Source organism: Phoca vitulina, unplaced genomic scaffold, assembly GCF_004348235.1.
Source record: "Phoca vitulina isolate PV1807 unplaced genomic scaffold, GSC_HSeal_1.0 scaffold20, whole genome shotgun sequence".
NCBI classification, from domain to species: domain Eukaryota; kingdom Metazoa; phylum Chordata; class Mammalia; order Carnivora; family Phocidae; genus Phoca; species Phoca vitulina.
In genome coordinates this window covers 37,469,968-37,491,650 of record NW_022589723.1, presented here as the reverse complement: position 1 = coordinate 37,491,650, position 21,683 = coordinate 37,469,968, and the positions used below count along the sequence as shown (strand labels likewise).

The window sequence follows — 21,683 nt, the reverse complement described above, 5'->3', positions numbered from 1 at the left end:
CGTTCTGCATGGAGCACTGGGTGTTATGCACAAACAATGAATCATGGAACACTACATCAAAAAAAAAAAAATAAAGCTATTAAAAATGAAAAAATAAAAGAAAAAAAGAAAAAGAAACTGGAAAAAGAAAAAAAGAAACTGCAAATTAAACACAATATTAGATAAGAGCAGAAATCAATGAAATTGAAACAGAAAAGCAAGAGAGAAGAAAAAATAAAATCAAAAGTTGGTTCTTTGAAAAGATCAATAAAATGGATAAACCTCTAGCCAGGCTGACCAAGAAAAAAATGACAGTAGACATAAATCATCAAAATCAGGAACACAGGGACTATCACTACACATCCTACAGATATTAAAAGGAAAATACAGGAGTGTCATGACCTTTATGCCAATAAATTTGATAACTGAGATGAAATGGACAAATTTCTTTGAAAGAAAAACATTACCAAAGCTCTCCCTAAAGAAATACATATAATCTGAATAAACCCATAATATCTATTAAAGAAATTGAGTTTGTACTTAAATGCCTTCCAACACAGAGAAATCATGACCTAGATTGCTTCATTGTCACACTCTAGCAAACATTTAAGAAAAGACATAACACCAATTCTAAGCAAAATCTTCCAGGAAAGAGAAGAGTGAATAGCTCCCAAATTGTTTTGATGCCACCATAACCCTGATACCAAAAAAAGACAAAAGCATTGCAAAAAAAAAAAAAAAAGAATAATAATAACTATAGGCCAACATCCCTCATGAAAAGAAGCAAAAGTCCTTAACAAAAAATAGCAAATTGAGTCAGTAACATACAAAAAGGTTAATACATCATGACCATGTGGGGTTTATCCCAGGAATTGAAAGGCGGTACAACATTCCAAAAATTTAATCAATGTAATTCACCATACTGACTGATAAAATCTTGGGTTATGGAACGCAGAAATTAAGGTCAGGTTAAGAGGTTATACCCTCGATACTTTAGGTGCCTGTGTCACTAGCTTGCACAAGTCCAAAGGTATCATTTATACTGCAGTCATTGTACTCTACATGCATGATACCCCTGGAACTGTATATAGTGGTACTGCAAATGTGTAAAATGGTTGAAAAAGGCAATGCAACTTTGTGCTGGACTAAAAGAAATAAAAGATCCAGATGAAGAGATTTTTACCTTCCAGACATTCCACTTGGCCTTGTTCACACCTGAAATATTCTGTTTAGTCCTGGCATTTATACTTCCAAGAGGAACAGTGAATTCCACCAGAGAACCAAAGTAATAACGGCAAAAGAGTTCTAGACATTTCATATGAAAAAGAGTTGAAAAAGCTGGAAGGCATACACTACACTGCAATAATTTGCTTATTTCTTATACGCCCTGAAGACTATCAATTCCTGAGGGCAGAATCCAGGCCCTATTTATCTTTATATTCCCGGTACCTATCACTGGTCCTGGAACTGGGTAAATACTCGTATACGAGGGGTTCAAGAACAGGGAAAACTAAACTTTAATCATAGAAATCAGAAAGTGGGAAGAAAGGATTGGGAGGGGCACTACAGCACTGTTACATCTTATAGCATAACGTGTCCAATGTGACCCTTTGCCCCATTGCTATCAGCTTTGTATCTCATTAGCCTGATTTGGGCACATGCCAATTTTTGATTGGTATATACTAATTAGTCCCAGCTCTCCTGGACTGGGACTCAGTCGAACCATGGAGTTTGACTCTGGAAGAAGCATGGAAAGAACACTGGAGAGACAATCATACTACCCACTAGCCCCACGTAACTAGCCAAATCACCCCAGCGATTAAACGAAGTGACAGACATCACAGCAAGATGGTTCTCATGTCCAAAACGATGTAATATAAAAAATATTAGCAACTATGTTAGATATTAGAAGAAACACCTAAGCTTCACAAATAATCTAAATTACAGATGTAATGCTCTTTCAATGAAAGATGTATTCCTGAAAAACCCTTTGAAAACAAATTCTGAAGGCAATCATATTTTCCAACAACTTGTATTAGAATTTCAAAGAGGAACAGAAATGGCCCAAGTAAGCTAAACAATTTATTGACAAAATGAAATGTAAAAATCTTAGCAGACAACAGGAAAACACATGCTGCAAAAGGATGTATTGCATTGTCTCATAATGCAGACAAGAACTACACCCATGACCCTGAACAAGTCATGCCTCTTCCCCTCAGCCTTCATTTCCTCATCTAGAAAATAATAAATGGGTAAATAATAAAATAGATGGTCTCTTCTGCTAAGTAAAAAGTCTGGGTATTTTCTAAGTTTGTTAGGCATTAGACATGTTTATTAGACATTGACAGAATATCCAATATAGTAAACTACAATCTGATGCAAGCCTTCCTAAGACTTTATAAGTTAACAAATGAAGGAATCCTATTCCTCTAAATAAAACAGAACATAATCTCTATTAGATTTTTAAATGCAGCTCTTCACAGTATATGCCCTTACCTAGTCTTCACAGACCAATTTTCACAAAACCTCACACTTACTTAACATAGACATGAGATTATGTGAGGCCTGACATGTACCATGGGAACTTCACAGTGTTTTTTCCACAAGTAGAAAATACACACTTACATAATAATAAAGCCCCATTTAAACACACTTACAGGCATAATCAATCCCAAAATATCTAACAACTCCATAAAATAAAAGCTAGGTATGGAGGATTATTTAGACTATTACTGCTTTTCTCCAAAATGCACATTTTTAAAAGCTCTAATGCATCTAAATAAAGAATCAATAAAAAATCTGTGCAAATATACACACACAATGAAATTGCGTACTGACCTTTTTTCAGCCGGGGTTTCTGAGATTCAGCAGATGCAGGAACCGGAGTTCTCTGAAAAGAAAGAAGTCTATGTTAAAGCATCACCATAAATCTTGCTAACTTAAAAAAGGATTCAAATAACCACAATCACTAGCTCTCCAATCATGCAATTAATCCATTAACTACATATAGGCACAAAGAAAAATTAAAAACCATTTTTTAATATGGTTTAAAAAGCAATGTCAAGTCATACTTTTGCTAGCCAAACTATTAATAATGTATAATGCACATCTACATATCTACATACTTATGTGTAATATATAATTACATATATATATATATTTAAGATTTTATTTATTTATTTGAGAGAGAGAGAGCATGAGCGGGGGAGAGGGAGGAGAGGGAATCTCAAGCAGACTCTAGACAGAGTGAGGAGCCTGATGTGGGGCTCGAGCCCACAACCGTGACCCAAGCAGAAACCAAGAGTCAGACACTAACTGACTGAGCCACCCAGGCACCCTGAGTAATATATAATTATAATGCATAAAATGTGCACAAATAAATGTACTAAGCTCTTAGACACTACATATTAGTATTATACTTAATGCTATACATCCTAACAGCCAAACCAAAAAAGTAGTAACTTTGATAAAAAGAAGTTTATGAGGTCTTCTATATAGAAATTACCTATCACTCAATTCTAGGAATTGTTTGTTTTAAGATTTATTTATTTAATTGAGAGAGAGCAAGTACAAGCAGGGGGATGGGCAGAGGGAAAGGGAGAGAGACTCCTCAAGCAGACTCCTTGCTGAGCACTGAGCCTGATGTGGGGCTTGATCCCATGACCCGGAGATCATGACCTGAGCTGAAATCAAGAGTTTGCCGCTTAACCAACTGAGTCACCCAGGCACCCCTAGGAGGGAGTTTTTTTTTTTTAAGGGACATTATTGAATATAATAAATACTATCTTATACTCTAACTTTGCAGAAAATCTTCAAATGGATTTTTCTTATAACTACCTCCTTTGTTACTTTTGATATGGTAAGATATAAACAAAAATAATGGCTGCAAATTTCCAGAAGTAATGAGAGACCCTAATCTTTAGATTCAGAATGTTCAATCAATCCTGACCAGGTTAAATGAAAATAAATCCACACTTGCATACATCACAAGGACCTGCACCAGAGACAGTAAGTTCTTAAAAGCAACCAAAGAAAAAAAGTATCACCAGATAAGCTATACAGAAAGGACAATTAGACTGATAGCTGGCATCTCAACAATTAAAAATGGGAAATAATTACACATAAACACATTATAAGAAAAATCACTCCCATGTCTCAGGTGCTAAGTAAAATGAATGTTAATCTAAACACAAGGTCAGCAAACTATGGCCTGCAGGTCAAACAAATCCAAACCATTTTTATATGGCCAACACACTAAGAATGCTTTTTACATTTTTAAAAAAAGATTTTATTTATTTATTTATTTATTTATTTATTTAAGAAAGAGAGAGAGCGCGCTCGCGCACACTTGTGCAAGCAAGGAGGGGCAGAGGGGGAAAGAATCTGAAGTAGACTTCACACTGAGCGGGGAGCCTGATGCGGGGCTCAATCCCATGACCATGAGACATGACCTGAGTCAAAACCAAGAGTCAGACACTCAACCAATTGAGCCACCCAGGCACCCCTGTTTTTACATTTTTAATAGTTTTTACATTCTTTAATATTTTGTAACACCTGAAAATTATACAAAATTCAAATTTAAGTGTCTAAAATAAAATTTTATCAGAACACAATCGCACACACGTTTATTTCTTATCTATGGTTGCTTCCACACTACAACTGCATAGTTGAGTTACTTGCAACAGAGACTGGCCCACAAAGCCCAAAATATTTATTACTGGCCCTTTACAAAAAGTTTGTCAACCTCAGGTCTAAACTCTTACATCTATCAAAACTAACTTTCATGGCACCAGGCTGACTCAGTCGGAAGAGAATGTGACTCTTGATCTTGGGGTTTTAAGTCTAAGACCCATGGTGAGTGTAGAGATTACTTAAAAAAACCTTTAAAAAATTTTTTGTTTAAATAAACTTTTAAAGGATATACATTAAGAAAAAGGAAAAGAACGCCAGAATGAAGGAGTGGAATGAGCAAAGGAATTGGTAAAATATGGAAGTATTCTAAACATCCACTAACTGAATAAAACAAAAGTATAATTTGTGGTGTTGAGAAACACAAAAACTACAAAACTGAACAACAGTAGCATGAACTGACAGAAGGCAATGAGTAATGAAGCATTTGATAATCCCTACATTACTGAGTTTTAAATTTAAACTTTCAGTTGAATATTTTTAAAAAATTGTATACTCATTAAAGGAAGACTAAAGAATAGAGTATATAACTTACAAGTAATTAAATGAGGAGAGAGAGAAAAAGAAAGAAAGAAAAAAAAAAAGGCAAGAAAAGAAGGAGAAAAAAATGAAATTCTCCAGTTATCAGGGTGAATGTTTTAAAAAATCTAGATGTATGCTATTTATATAAAGACACATCTAAAACAGGCAAAGAAAAACAAAGTAAAATGATGGAAAAAGATACACCAGGAGAACAGAAACAAAAAGAAAACTAAAGTAGCCATATTAACATTAAACAAAACAGACTTCAAGAAAAAAAGCTTTAGGGGTGCCTGGGTGGCTCAGTCGGTTAAGCCTCTACCTCTGCCTTCAGCTCAGGCCATGATCCCAGCATCCTGGGATCAAGTCCCCCATCGGGCTCCCTGCTCTGCGGGAAGCTGGCTTCTCATTCTCCCTCTGCCTGCTGCTCTGCCTACTTGTGCTATCTCTCTGTCAAATAAATAAATAAAATCTTTTAAAAAAGAGAAAAAGCTTTATCAGGGAAATGAAAATGAATTAAGATAAAGACTAAAAATGAACAAGGCAAATTTAAAAACCTTTAGAGGGCTCCTGGGTGGCTCAGTCGTTAAGCGTCTGCCTTCGGCTCAGGTCATGATCCCAGGGTCCTGGGATTGAGTCCCACATCAGGCTCCCTGCTCAGCGGGAAGCCTGCTTCTCCCTCTCCCACTCTCCCTGCTTGTGTTCCCTCTCTCGCTGTCTCTCTCTCTGTTGAAAAGTAAATAAAATCTTAAAAAAAAAAAAAAACCTTTAGAAAAAATATAGGATAGGGAAGGACTACTTCAGTAAGATATAAAAACACAAACCAATTGAGAAAAGATCTAAATATTCAACTACATTAAAATTAAGAACTTCCAGGGGTGCCTGGGTGGCTCAGTCGTTAAGCGTCTGCCTTCGGCTGAGGTTATAATCCCAAGGTCCTGGGATCGAGTCGGGGGGAAGCCTGCTTCTCCCTCTCCCTCTCCCACTCCCACTCCCCCCTTGCTTGTGTTCCTGCTCTCACTAACTCTCTGTCAAATAAATAAATAAAATCTTTAAAAAAAAAAAATTAAAAAAATAAATAAAATTAAGAGCTTCTGTTCCAAAAAGGAAGTGAAGATAGAAAACTAAGAGAAGGGGCGCCTGGGTGGCTCAGTCGTTAAGCGTCTGCCTTCGGCTCAAGTCATGATCCCAGGGTCCTGGGATCAAGTCCCGCATCAGGCTTCCTGCTCAAGGGGAAGCCTGCTTCCCCCTCTCCCACGCCCCCTGCTTGTGTAGCCTCTCTCGCTGTGTCTCCTTCTGTCAAACAAATAAATAAAATCTTTTAAAAAAAAAAGAAAACTAAGAGAAGATACTTGCAATACAAAACCAAAAAAATAAATAAAAAGATGGGAGGATTAACAGCCAGAACCTATAACTAACTACAAAACAATCAGTAAAAAGAAAACAGGGGTGGGAGGATGGGTTAGCCTGGTGATGGGTATTAAAGAGGGCACGTTCTGCATGGAGCACTGGGTGTTATGCACAAACAATGAATCATGGAACACTACACCAAAACTAATGATGTAATGTATGGTGATTAACATAACAATAAAAAATTAAAAAAAAAAACCAGTAAGAAAAACATCCAAGTAGGAAAATAAGTAAAACATGGGGCTCCTGGGTGGCTTAGTCAGTTAAGCATCTGCCTTCGGCTCAGGTCATGATCCCAGGGTCCTGGGATCAAGCCCCGCATCAGGCTCCTTGCTCAGCAGGAGCCTGCTTCTCCCTCTCCCTCTGACCCTCCCCCCACACTCGTGTTCTCTCTCGCTCACTCACTCTGCTCTCTCTCAAATAAATAAGTAAAAATTCTTAAAAAAAAAAAAAGAAAAAGAAAAAGCAGCACAACATATGAACCAGGCATTGAACAGAAAAGGAAAAGAGACAACCACTGCTGCTCCACCTAATTAATAATCAGGTAAATGTCAGTTAAAATCAGGGGTGCCTAGGTGGCTCAGTAGTTAAGCGTCTGCCTTTGGCTCAGGTCGTGATCCCAGGGTCCTGGGATAGACCCTGCATGAGGCTCCCTGCTCGGCAGGAGGCCTGCTTCTCCCTCTCCCACTCCCCCTGCTTCTGTGCCCTCTCTTGCTGAGTCTCTGTCAAATAAATAAATAAAATCCTTAAAAAAAAAAAATCACATTAAGACTTGGGGCTCCTGCGTGGCTCAGATGGTTAAGCGACTGTCTTCGGCTCAGGTCATGATCCCGGGTCCTGGGATCAAGTCCCACATCGGGCTCCTGGCTCATAGCGGAGCCTTCTTCTCCCTCTGACCCTCTCCCCTCTCATGCTGTTTCTCTAATAAAACTTAAAAAAAAATCACATTAAGACTTCATTTCATATCAACCATATTGACAGAATTTAAAACTATGACAATATCAAGGATGTAAGCAATAGGAACTGATGGTAGAAGTATAAATTGTTGCAACCACCTTAGAGTTTCCCACAAGTAATGAAGTGAAGATGTACCTACTCCATGAATCAACAATCCGTTTCTAGGAATATATGTTTCTTAGATTAAGAGACATATATAAGAATGTTCACATTAAAAAAAAAAAAAATGTTCACAACCAGGCCTGAGACATTCTTACTCTTACATTTTGCACCCTAAGCACCTCACTGGCCTTACCCTGGCCCTGTTCACAATAACATTATTTTCAATAACTAAAAATCAGGGGCTCCTGGCTGGCTCAGTCAGTAGAGCATGTGACTCTTGACCTCAGGGTCATGAGTTCAAGCCCCATATTGCGCACAGAGCTTACTTTTACTTAAAGAAAAACTTAAAGAAGAAAAAAACCTAAAACTAAAAATCAGAAGGAAAAAATAAGTTGAACTTATAGGCTCAGAGAGTAGAAACGTGACTGCCAGGTTTGGGAGGTAGGGGAGATAGGAAGAGATTGGTAAAAGGGTACAAACTCTCAGCTATAAGATGAATAAGGTCTAAGGTGACTATAGTTGATAACAACTGTACTGTATAATTGAAATTTGCTAAAACGGTGGACTGTTCTCACAAGGAAAAAAAACATGTGGAGTGAGGATGTGTTGTTAATAACTTGATGGTGGGAATCCTTTCACAATGTATATCAAATGATCACATCGTACACTTTAAATATCTTATAACTTTGTCACCTGTACCTCAATAAAGCTGAAGAAATCAGAACTCAAATCTCTAGTAGAATGGATAAATTAATTATAGTATTTTCCTATAATGGGATAATATATAGCATTGAAAAAAGAATAAACTAAACAATTTCTTAAAACCAATATATCGGGGCGCCTGGGTGGCTCAGTCGGTTAAGTGGCTGCCTTCGGCTCAGGTCATGATCAGGCTCCCTGCTCGGTGGAGAGCCTGCTTCTCCCTCTCCCTCTGCCTGCCGCTCTGACTACTTGTGCTCTCTCTCTACCTCTGTTAAATAAATAAATAAAAATCTTAAAAAAAAAAAAAACAATATATTATCTAGAGGTATTAAATATAGTAAAACTGTAAAGAAAAGCAAAAAGATTAACATAAAATTGATAAAAGAGATACTTCTGATGGGAAAGGAGGAAAATTTAGGAAGAGACATTTAGGAGAATTCAAAGTTATTGTTAATGACCCATTTCGTAACCTGTGAAGTAGAAACACAAGTTTCCATTACACTGTTCTTTAAAACTTACATATAACCTTTTATTCATTCTTTTAGAGATAAAATATACTTCATAACAAAAAATCCTCAAAATAAAACAGAATACATACTTGTTTTATTAGCTATTTTATTATCTTGACTTAACAAATACAGAAATCTTACTAAAACAAATAATCCATTTTAAAAGGGGCAAAAAATCTGTAGATACTTGACCCAAGAGAAATGGTTGAATAAGCACATAAAACAATACTCAATACCATTATTCATTGGGGAAATATAAATTAAAACCACAATAACCACTATACATACACTAGAATGACTGATATTAAAAGACTGACAATATGAAGTATTAACAAGGCAAGGACGTGGAAAACTGAAACCCTCACATACTACTCGTGGAAATGTAAAATGGTATACAGCAACTTTAGAAAAGTTTGGCAAAGGGGCGCCTGGGTGGCTCAGTTGGTTAAGCGGCTGCCTTCGGCTCAGGTCATGATCCTGGAGTCCCGGGATCGAGTCCCACATCAGGCTCCCTGCTCAGCTGGGGGTCTGCTTCTCCCTCTGACCCTCCTCCCTCTCATGCTCTCTGTCTCTCATTCTCTATCAAATAAATAAATAAAATCTTAAAAAAAAAAAAGAAAAGTTTGGCATGGGGCACCTGGGTGGCTCAGCCAGTTAAGCAGCCAACTCTTTTTTTTTTTAAGATTTTATTTATTTATTTATTTGACAGAGAGAGAGAGAGAGGGACAGTGAGAGAGGGAACACAAGCAGGGGGAGTGGGAGAGGGAGAAGCAGGCTCCACGCTGAGCAGGGAGCCCAAAGCGGGGCTCAATCCCAGGACCCTGGGATCATGACCTGAGCCCAAGGCAGACGCTTAACGACTGAACCACCCAGGCGCCCCCAAGCATCCAACTCTTGATTTCTGCTCAGTTCATGATCTCAGGGCCCTGAGGTCAGGGTCTTGAGATCGAGCCCCATTATCAGGCTCTGCACTTAGCTTGGAGTCTGCTTGTCCCTCTCCCTCTGCTCCTCCCCCCACTTGCTCTATCTCTAAAATAAATAAATAAATAAATAAATAAATAAATAAATAAATAAAATAAAATAAAATCTAAAAAAAAAAAAGTTTGGCAGTTTTGATTTTTTGTTAACATACACTTACCAACCCAGCAATTTCACTCCTAGATAAATAAAAACATATCCATGCATGGGCGCCTGGGTGGCCATGCAAAGATTCACAGCAACATTATGCATAATAGCCAAAAACAGGAAAACAGTCTTAATGTCCATCAATTGGTAGATAAACAAAATGCATATATTCATACCATGGAATAGTGCTTAGAAATAAAAAGGAACAAAGTACTGCTATGTACAATATAAATGAACCTCAAAAAACATGCAAAGTGAAATTCAGACACATAAGACTACATATTGTGTGATTACATGCAATTGTAGAGAAGGCAAAACTATGGAGACACAAAGCAGATCAGTGGTCAGCTGGGGTTAGGAGTAAAGAGTGGTTGTAAATGGACCCAAAGGAACTTTTTGGAATGATGGAGGTAAGTGGATTGTGGTAACAGTTGTGCAAGTATATAAATTTACTAGAAGTGATCAAACCGTAAATTTTATGGTACGTGTATTAAACCTCAACAAAGCTGTTTTTAAAATGCTAAAGAACTCTATTTTTTATCTGGGATTTTTTTTTTTTTAATTTTATTTATTTAGAGAGAGAGCGTACACACAAGCAGGGGAAGGGGCAGAGGGAGAGAGAATCGTCTCAAGCAGACTCCATGCCCAAGGCAAGGCTCGATCCCACAACCCTGAGATCATGTCCTGAGCAGAAATCAAGAGTCAGACGTTTAACCAAAAGAGCCACCCAGGTGCCCCTAACTGGGATATTTTTTTAAACTTTGGGGAAGAATCTTAAAGGTTCAAGTTGCCTGGCTGGCTCAGTCAGCAAAGCATGCAACTCTTGATCTTGGGGTTATAAGTTCCAGCCCCACAATGGGCACAGAGGTTACTAAAAAAATAAATAAAAATCTTAAAGACTCAAAAAGCATCTTCATGAGTCAGCAACCTTTCTGCAGAAAGGAGAATTAAAATAAATTATAATTTTTTAGTGAGTCTCTTTTTCAAAAAGTCTTTCAGAACATTCTGAGACAGGATTCTATTAGCCCACTTGATCTCATTTATAGCTGGGATGTATGTAGAGTACATCATGTTCTTCTGGTTCTTCATTTTTATGTAGTTCTATGACCATTTATTCATCTAACAAATATTCATGTAATATTTGGTATATGCTAAGCACTATATCTGAGCCAAATCAACTAGTACAATAGTAATTTTTGCTTTCCGTACTGAAAGGTTTAATCTTTAAATTTACAGGAAGAAAAACAAGTATATATACAAATACATTGAATAATGGGAATTAGGGAGTTATAAAAAATTTGTAAGTATAAATCATAGAAAGCAGTATTATTTGCTTTTATTAAGATCTCGAAATCATTTCTCACATATTCTTTTTTTTAATTTATTTTTTTTTAAGATTTTTATTTATTTTGACAGAGAGAGAGAACACAAGCTGGGAGAGTGGGTGAGGGAGAAGCAGGCTTCCCACCGAGCAGGGAGCCCGATGCGGGGCTCCATCCCAGGACCCTGGGATCATGACCTGAGCCGAAGGCAGACGCTTAACAACTGAGCCACCCAGGTGCCCCCATTTCTTACATATTCTTAAATAAAATATATCAGTCCCCAGTTTTCCTAAGGAACTAACTGGTAATAATCCTTGATAGTTTAGAATTTCTGTGTGTCCCACGTTAGCCTAGTTTTATTCCATCCCTCCTCAAGGCCTTTACAACAGCAGTCTTATATTTTCACTTATGCATTTGTCCAAAATTCTCTTTGTCTTAAGTCTTTTAATCTTCTCCACATCTATATATCCATATCTACCGATCTATGTGTTTTTTTCTTTATGCCACAAAATTAAGATCACACAATATACCCCTATTAAACCGGGGGGTGCCTCGGTGGCTCAGTCGGTTAAGCGTCCAACTCCTGATCTCAGCTCAGGTCTTGATCTCAGGGTCATGCATTCAAGCCCCATGTTGAGCTCCACGCTGGTTGTGGAGCCTACTTTAAAAAACAAAAAAAGGCCCAAAATGGAGTTATTAAGTCCCATGTCAACAAAGACTGAATTATACTTTCTACCTCTCCCAGAATAGAATCTTAAACCAGTAATCAGAAATCACCCAGTCAGGGGGCACCTGGGTGGCTCAGTCAGTTAAGCATCTGCCTTCAGCTCAGGTCATGATCCCAGGGTCCTGGGATTGAGCCCTCCATCGGGCTCCCTGCTCAGCTGGGAGACTGCTTCTCCCTCTGCTTGTGCTGTCAAATAAAATCTTTAAAAAATAAATCTCAATTAAAGAAAAATCACCCAATAAGTATTAGTGAGGTAATATGCCTGATAGACCCCTGCCATCATCTAAAGGAAAGTGATCTTGCAATAACCAACGTTTTTGTCTCGTGTAACTTCCCTGTTCCCACTCCTTTCTGCCTATGAAGCCTTCCATTTTGTACAGAATGAATGCTGCCTGATTCATGAATCATTGAATAAAGCCAGTAAGTTCTTTAAAGTCCACTCAGTTAAATTTTATTTTTTAACACTCCACTCCACATCAAGCTTTTTTAAAATGTATACCATCCACAACAACATATATAGTTCTAACACTTTTTAATGGCTGCATAATAATCCTCAGAATGGAAGTATCAGAAGTCATCTATTACCCTATTAATGGGTATTCACCTTGTTTCCAGCATTTTGCCACTATAAACAATACTGCAATGAATACCCTTGTACTATATGCTTATAGTTTGCTTTTATTTCAGTGGGATACTGCTCTGTTGATTGAGTGAATGAGACTGTTGGGCCCTTTTAATTTTATTACAAGATACCAGATCACTTCCAAAAAGGGCAGAAATTCAAATCTCCCTGCAGCAGTAACATGAAAAGATGAAATTACTACAAATATAACACTGCTAGCAATAAACATGACAATAATGAAAATAATCAGTTAACTTCAGGCTCAAGTGCTAAAGTCATATTGAAACAAAATTTATCTTTAAAACACTATTAGATTCAAAAGTACAGGACAATCTGCCATCACAGAAATCAAGTTCATATTCTATTTATGAACACCTATCATTGCAGGTAGAGATATAAGCTATATTTATAGCATTGTGTTACCAGTAAACCTTACATTTATGTAGGTGAAGTATTTTCTTTGATATGTTTCTAATATCTAAAACCCAGTAACATTGGGGCGCCTGGGTGGCTCAGTTGGTTAAGCGACTGCCTTCGGCTCGGGTCGTGATCCTGGAGTCCCGGGATCGAGTCCCGCATCGGACTCCCTGCTCGGCGGGGAGTCTGTTTCTCCCTCTGACCCTCCCCCTCTCATGCTCTCTCTCTATCTCATTCTCTCTCAAATGAATAAAAAAAAAAAAAAATCTTAAAAAAATAAAAAACAAAGATAAAACCCAGTAACATTAATCAGGCTTTTTTTTTTTTTTTTAATTTATAGCTTAACAAAAATTTTTGCTTTGGGCCTCCTTCCCTGTATTCAGAGTTGTATGATTACACTAAAAATAATTTGACTTCTCGGGTGCCTGGGTGGCTCGGTCACTTAAGCGACTGCCTTTGGCTCAGGTCATGATCCTGGAGTCCTCGGATCGAGTCCCGCATCGGGCTCCCTGCTCAGCGGGGGGTCTGCTTCTCCCTCTGCCCCCTTGCTCATGCTCTCTCTCTTTCTCTCAAATAAATAAAATCTTAAAAAATAACAATAATAATTTGACCTCTCTGGATATGAAAAGAGAACAGAAAACAAACCCCCCCCCCCCACAGCATTGGCCTTGCTCCTTAACGGCCAAAACTAAGTTGTAAAAGTCAGCCAGAAACTATTTTGTCTCCTACGTTTCCCAAAGCGTTTTTCAAAGGGCAATACATTCCAAATAAATAATAAAGTCATTCTAACAAACGAGTAGAACATGCTTTGAAACCCAACACTAAAACAACGTAAACAAGGTTTCACACTGAGAACTTCACAGAAATTAGATCCAATTAAAAATATACACTTCACAAATAACTACCACTGGGTTATCCCGAATTCATCTGGGCTACTTTGTATTAGCAGCTCTGTGGAGTTTAATTAATGCCTAACTCAAGCTTCAAAATCCCAAAACAGCACTTTCCTAAACTAAATTACAACAGAGAAAAAACATGGTCTCGACCCACCGGCAGAAGGCAGTGACGCTCAAAGTTTCCAGGCTTTGTCATATTCAATTCCTAATCCAGGGGATTAAACACAAACCGTCTCTGCACAAACGGTAGTGCTTCCTTTCCAAACCTCGTGAGACAGAAAAGATGGGACTAGGAAAAGCGCCATTTCTGATGAAAATCTCCCCTTTCCGTCCAGCGCACCCCAAGAGGGACCACAATCCCAGCGCTGCAAAGAAGTCAGCCTTGCCCAGGGGGACCAGCTCCCAGGAGCGGGGCCGTAACGCCCCGCGCACCCCGAGCGGCTCCAGAGCCCGCTCCGCACTTCCCCAGGGACAGCTGCGTAGGACACAGGCAGCCCGCCAACCTGCCTCGCCTTTCTGCTCCGCCCGGCTTGGCCCTGGCCTGCTTGCCGGCCGGGACCCCAAAAAGAAACTCCGCGCTCACCTTCACGAGCGGCTCCTCAGCCATCTTGGCTCCGCCCACCGCTTCGCGGCCGGAAGTTGGCGGTTTCCCAGACGACCAGGCAAACGGAAGTCGTGGCACTGGGGAAGCTGGGAGGGGCCTGAGCGGGGAACTAAAGAGATCGCGGGCCCGAACGCTTCACCTGGGAGGGTCTTCAGGAAACCTGTTAAGGGTCGGGTGGTGCTTCGCGACGGCTTGAAGCTGATGGGCCCGGTGAGGGAATACACAGGCAGTTCTCTTCCTCCACGGCAACCCTGACCGCCCCCACGACGTTGTCTTGGGCGCTGCTGGAGAAACTCGGGATCGCGCTGGCCGGAATGGCCGGACACACCCGGGAAGACCGCGCAATCCTTCCGCCACTTTGCGTTTATTTCAGTCCTTCCGGGAATCCTGGCCCTCAGACCCTAGGGTACAGAACCCCATTCTCGACTTTTAACAAAACCTCCTCGTTTCTTAGCTTTCACTGTCTGAGGTATTCGCCTTATCAGGTTCCCACTCTCTACGCCAGAATTTGCAAATCCGCTGCCGGTGGGCTGCATGTGAGCGCAGTCTTGTTTTGACTGGAAATATTTAAAAAACCAGGAGATTTCACAAGAAAGCCAGAAACCCGGCCTCGGGGCATGTAAAAATCCGACAATGGGCTTCCATTCCCAAATGTCAGTAAAACGTGAGAAACCGCTGCGACTGTACTTAGGTTCGCCAGTTTGCCACAATCCACTTCCTGACACACTTAAGCCGTTTTACGTTACCCATCAGGGCCCTGGGGTGGTGAGTTAAAAGCTTAGTTTTTCCCGTGAGTGATCGTGGAAAAGCATGTGGACTTTGGAGTCAAACATGAGTTCTGAACTTGACTGCTGCATGACATGAGCCAGTCATTTCTTGAGCTTCATTCATTCTAGTACCTGGAACTAACCATGTAATGAACAAAACTAACAAGATCCCTGCACCCACAGCACGGACCTTAAAGTAGAGAGAGGAAATCAGACATTAATAAGATAAGCAAAATTTATGAAGAAACAGCACACTAAGAAATACAAATGGCTGTTAAACATGAAGTATAACTTTGCAAGGAAGAAAAAACATGCAAATTAAAGTTTCCAAGAGATACTTTCCACCTCTTACATGGCAAAGAAAAAAATTTTCACTAACATAGTTGTCAGGAAACATGCATTTTTCATCTGTGGCTAGTGGGAATGTGAATTGATACAACCTCCATTGAGAGCAGTTTGGCAATAACTACAAAATTTAAAATGCATAAAGCCTTTAATTCCCTTATTTCAATTCTAGGAATTTATTCTATAGGTATATTTGCGGGAAATGACTTTACATACAAAGTTATTCAATGCACCATTGTTTGTAATAACCAAAGCCTGAAAACAACCTCAATGTCTAATAATTGAGGTTAAAATTTTATGGTAAGCCCATACTATCTGGTACATGAAAAGAGGCAACAATTTACATATTGACATAGAAGAATTGTCAAGATACATTATTAACTGATAAAAACAAACTACAGAAAAATGTATATAGTATCTGTGTTAATAAAGAGAAGGCAAAAAATGAAGAGGAGTATTATGTACAGAATTGCTTGTCTACTCAGAAAATAACTCTGGAAGGATATTCAAAATGTTAAAAGTGGTTATTAGTAAGAACAACTGGATATAGAGGGACAGGGAAGAGAAGAGACTTTTTACTCTATGCCTTGTGTACAATTTGGATTTTTTACCAAGTGGATGTATTACCTATTCCAATTAGAGAAAATAAAATTAAATGAAAAGAACTACATAACTATATAATTAGAAGAGTGGTAAATGCTAATAAGGAGAAATAGGGAGTAGAAAGAGCAAATAACAGGGAGATCCAATATAGATTTGTTTGGACAGAGAAGTAAGAGATTTTTTAAAATGAAATCTAGGGGATAAGGCATTAGCTTGGGGAACAAGGGATGAGGATGTGGGCAGGCCTGGGGAGAATCCTAAGGCAAAGGAAGAGTTTGTGCAAAGGCCCTGAGGATGGAAGAAGTTTGGCCAGTTTGCAGCACTAAAAGACCAGTGTGGCTGGAAAGAAGAAAGGGGAAAGGAGTTGGTTGCAAGAGGTGGAGAGGTAGGAAAGACTAGTGGTGCAGATCCACAGAGCTCATGTGCGGGATTTTATTCTAAGGGCATTGGGAAGGCACTAGAGAGTTCTGAGCAAAGAGTGACAAGGTCAGACTTATCATGTTAGGTGCATCTGGCTGGCTCAGAAGAGCATGTGACTCGATCTTGGGGTCATGAGTTTGAGCCCCACATTGAGTTTAGAGACACTCAAAAAAATAATGAATAAACTTTAAAAAAATAAAGAGTTCATGTTAGCTAATGAGTGGAAATGAATCAAGAGGGGGATAAGAATTGATAATCTAGGAGAGACTAAAGGATACTGCAAACAAAAGACAATGAATAGTTCACTTGGACTAGAGTGAATAGATTCTCAAGGATGTTAGGAAGTACATTTTTCCATGCTGTAGAATTGGATATGGGAGAATGAGAGAAGGAGGGATAGATATCACAGGAAAATTACCAGGTTTCTAACTTTAAAAGCAACTGGATGAATAGTACAGTCAAGTACTGAGATAGGGAGTCTTAGGGAAGCAGATAAGCACACTTTCCAATATATAAAATCTCCCTGAAAGGGGTCCTGTGAGGACTACATGACATTCTTTACGCCTATGTTATTAAATAAAGAGATGTTGTTATTATCTTATGTTTATATATCTTTCCTTGGATCGCAGATCTTAGGAGAAAGATGGAGCACTTTCTGTGCATGGGCCTTTTTCATAAGAAAGCATGTTGGTTTCTCAAATTGCAATAACTAAGTTTAATGTGCTTTAATTAGATAGGTAATTAGGAACAAATTCCTCAAAAAACATAACATCTTCACAGGAAGATCCCAGAATCACAAAGACACTGATTCTTATATAACAAATGAGTCTTCATTTCCCTTAGAAATCCTCCTTGGATGTAATTTTGCTTATCAGGATCATTTCAGTCATACGGCTGGTTAAGGCATTACAAACAAAATGACATTCATCTTTTTCTCCCCCATGGTAGGGCTTGAGGATGCAGGAGAGGAATCAGGCATCAGTAACTTTTAACATCCCCAATATATGTATAAAGAAAGAGTTACACCCCCAAAAAAGAAAAGAAAAGGAAAGAAAAGAGGAAGGGAGGGAGAGAGGAAGGGAAGACAGCTACTACACTGATAGGGTCTAACCCAGCCAGCTTTGTTCTGATGTCACCTGCTAGGCAACTCTCTAGCACAGCACCTTATGCCTCTTGTGTGGTACTGGTCCTCCCAAAACTCATACCACCAACTCCTAAGAGCCAGGAAACACCTAGGGAAACACACTATAAAATAATGTGAAGCTCCAGTGGCCTTCATGAAGCACTTTAAATATACCCATTCCTGATACCACAGATACACTCAACAGTGAATGTGGGCAAAGGAATATACATTGCATTGTGAGAAAAACTACTGGCAACAACTTGAATCACCAGGGATTGTTTACATAAACCAAAGTACATCCATACTAACATAGATTATAGCCTATAAAAGACTTCAAGATGGTGAAATAATTATATGGAAAAAAGTAAAGTGTAAAAATAGAGTATGCTTCTGTTTCTTAAAAAAAATAAGGTGGGGAGGATATTCACATTTTGTAAATAAAATTTTGAGAAGAAATTGCAAGAAACTGGTAATGATGTTTGTACAGGGAGTAAAGAGGGCTATGCGAAATAGAATGGGAAGATGACTTATTTTTCATTGTTTACCACTGAATAAAATTTGACTTTTTATTATCCATTTATTTTTAATTTTATAAACTAGTTAATAAAATATGTAAATGAAACCACTTTGAAAATTCTCATTCCTGGAATTCACTTCTGATTTGGATGTTGAAAATCACAAGAGGATATAGCTCCCATCCTAGCAAAGAAAAGGACAGATTAGCTAAAAGATCAAAAAATCTTTTTAAACCCATCAGAAAGATAAGAACATAAAGAAACATAAATGAACCTTCATAAATGAAGGACTTAGCACTTCAGAGGAGAGACAGACCCATGGCTACTCATATTTCTGGCTGAACTATGCTGGGAAGAGGAATCCACCATAGGGGAATAAAGACAAACCAGTTGAAATTTAACAAAATGTTAACAGGCCCATAGAGACTGGCATGACATTAGCATCGAGAGAACCCAAATCCACAGAGAAAGCCTGAGCCCATTCACCAATCTTATGTCTTGGATCTTAACCAAGTATGGGGAGATAACAGATGAGAAGTGGGAGTGGGGTAGATAATAGAAGAGTTGAGACAGATCAGTCCTTCCTTTGAGGTAAGTGGAGCCTCTCCCAAGTGCAAGATACCCTTTAAAAAGGAGGGAACAAAGGAGGAACACTGAGAAATCCACCAGAAGCACTCTTGAAGGTTAAGCAGTGGGGCAGGAGAGCTGAGAGATCCATCCCCAAAGCACTGTGGGCATTATTCCTCAAAAGACTAGGGTAGGGCACATACAGGAACGGAGAGAAATACCTCCCCATACCCCATTCCAGTGACCAAAAAAAACCTGGCAGCTAGATCACTTTGTCTCCATTGAGATCTCTCACATTTCCAAAGACTGACTGATGACTTGGCTGTGAAGCTAAGTCAGATCTCTGGAATCTTGCCAATGTCCCAAACTCAGGACTTACTGAAGGGAAAGTGCTGATTCTGCCTTCAAAATTTAAAGCTAATGGTGAACTGAATTAAACTAAAGCCACAATAAAGCCCAGACCTAGGTTAACTGAGCCACTACTCAAGTTGGTTGAAAGAAAAATGGGCATGCCCCATTTTGAAGGTAAGTAATATTTCCTTTGGTTTCTCCTGTTTTTTTTGTGCAAAATGTCCAGCATACAATCAAATCAAAGGCATGTGCAAAAGTAAGAAAATGAGATCCATGGTAACAGAGGAAAGGTTCAATAGAAGAACTAGAGACAACCTAGATGCTGAATTATCAGGATCTTTAAAATAACTCTGATTAAAATGCTAAAAATTCTGGTGGAGGCCAAACACTGGAATCAATAGATAGGGTTTTTGAAATAGCTATGATGAAAATGCTAAAAAATCTAGTGGAAATGTAGACAACATTCATGAAGAAATGGGAAATTTTAGCAGACACATGTTAACTATACAAACATAATGAAATGCTAGAAATGAAAAATACAATATCAGGAGCACCTGGCTGGCTCAGTCAGTGAAGCATGCGACTCTTGATCTCAGGATCATGAGCTCAAGCCCCACGCTGGATGTAGAGTTTACTTTAAAAAAAAAAAAAAGTTTATTTAAAAAAGAAAAAGAAAAATACAATATCAGAAATAAAGAATTCATTAGATGGAGTTAACAGGAAAGCATTTAGGGAACTTAAGGACAGCTAAACGGAAAGTATCCAAACTGAGAACAAGAGAAAAGAATGTGGGGAAAATCATCTGAGATCTGTAGGATAATATCAAATCATCTAGTATATGTGAAGGTGGAGTCCCAGAAGGAGAAGAGAGGTGAGAGAGTATGGAACAAGAGAAATATTTGAAGAGATAATGGACAAGAAATATCCAATATTAGTGAAAAACATCAACACAGATCCGAGAGATTAGGTAAACTACATACAAGGAAAACATCTCTAGTCAATCTGCTGAAGATCAAAGATAAAGAGCAGATGTAATCATGGGGGGTGGGAGGGTGAACCTACATTATGCACAGGTAAAAAAAATAAAAATGAAGGATGACTTCCAACCAGAAACAAATGAGACCTGAGGATAAATAAATGACTTCTTTAAAGTACTGAAAGAAGAAAGAAAAGGTCAACATAGAATTCTATATCCAATTAAAATACCACTCAAAGATAAAAGTAAATTAAAAACATCCTCTGACAGATAAAAGCTGAGATAATTCATCTCCAGAGAAACTACAAGAAAAAGCCTAAAAGAATTTCTTCAGATTAAAGAATAGAGAGTCTAGAAATAACCACACAGTCAATTGATTTTCAACCAAGTTGCCAAGTCAATCTAATTGGTGAAGAAAAATTTTTTAAAACAAATGTTGCTGAAACTGGATATCCATGTTGAAATAAACTTCATTTTGAACACAAAAATTAATTTGAGATGGATCATATACCTAAATGTAAAACTCCAAACCAAAGATGTAAAGCTTAAAACCACTGAGATGGGTCATAGACCATCTGCGACCCACCTCAACATAAAACCCCAAACCATAAAACTTTTAGAAGAAAATATGTTCTTTGTGACCTGGAGGTCATAAAACTATAAAAGAAAAAATTGATAAGATAGACTTTATCAAAATGAAAATTCCTGCTCATCAAAATATCCCAATAAGTGAATAGATAACCCATTGTCTACAAGCAAACAACAAAAATCACAGCACATATATCCGTTAAAGGACTTGTATCCAGAATTCATAGAATAATCATCACAAAAAGACAATCCAATGGGAAAAGACATGAAAGACACTTCATGAAAGATATACAAATGTAAGGTAAGCATATGAAAAGTGCTCAACATCATTAATTATCAGGGAAATGTAATGTAAATTAAAATCACAGAGTTATTTCATACCGACCAAAATGGCTAATAAAAAAAACACTTGTTAACAACAGTAAATGCTGACAAAGATATGGAGCTACTAGACCTCTATCACTGATGGGAATACAAAATGGTAAACCACTTTGAAAAACAGGAAGGCAGTTTCTTGAAAAGTTAAACATACGCTTACCATATGACTCAGTAATTTTCTACTCTTCGGCATTTATCCAAGATAAATGAAAACATGTATCCACAAAACAAAATTTAAAATTTACATAAGAATATACATAGCAGCCTTATTCATAATTGCCCCAAGCTGGAAACAACCTAAAAGTCCATCAATAGGAGAATGGATAAACAAATTGTGGTATATTTATAGAATGAAATACTACTTAGCAATAAAGAATAATTTACCAAAACATACAATATTGTTGAATCTTTAAAGCATTTTAAGTGAAAGAAGAACGAGATGCAAAAGCGTACATATTATATGATTCCAT

The 21,683-nt window shown here is 38.2% G+C and overlaps 1 protein-coding gene across 2 annotated transcripts in view; it reads right to left on the bottom strand.

Moving 5' to 3' along the window:
- Nucleotides 1-19,826, bottom strand: part of BBS4 (Bardet-Biedl syndrome 4) — a 65,928-nt gene extending 46,102 nt beyond the window's left edge. The window contains exons 1-2 of one of the 2 annotated variants that reach the window (XM_032417628.1): nucleotides 14,560-19,826; nucleotides 2,818-2,869 (exon numbers count right to left, since the gene is read on the bottom strand). In XM_032417628.1, coding sequence (XP_032273519.1) covers nucleotides 2,818-2,869; nucleotides 14,560-14,583 — 76 coding nt within the window. In that variant the 5' untranslated portion in view covers nucleotides 14,584-19,826. The remainder of the gene's footprint in view (nucleotides 1-2,817; nucleotides 2,870-14,559) is intronic. The other variant, XM_032417627.1, reaches the window with a different exon arrangement.
- Nucleotides 19,827-21,683: the final 1,857 nt, after the last annotated feature.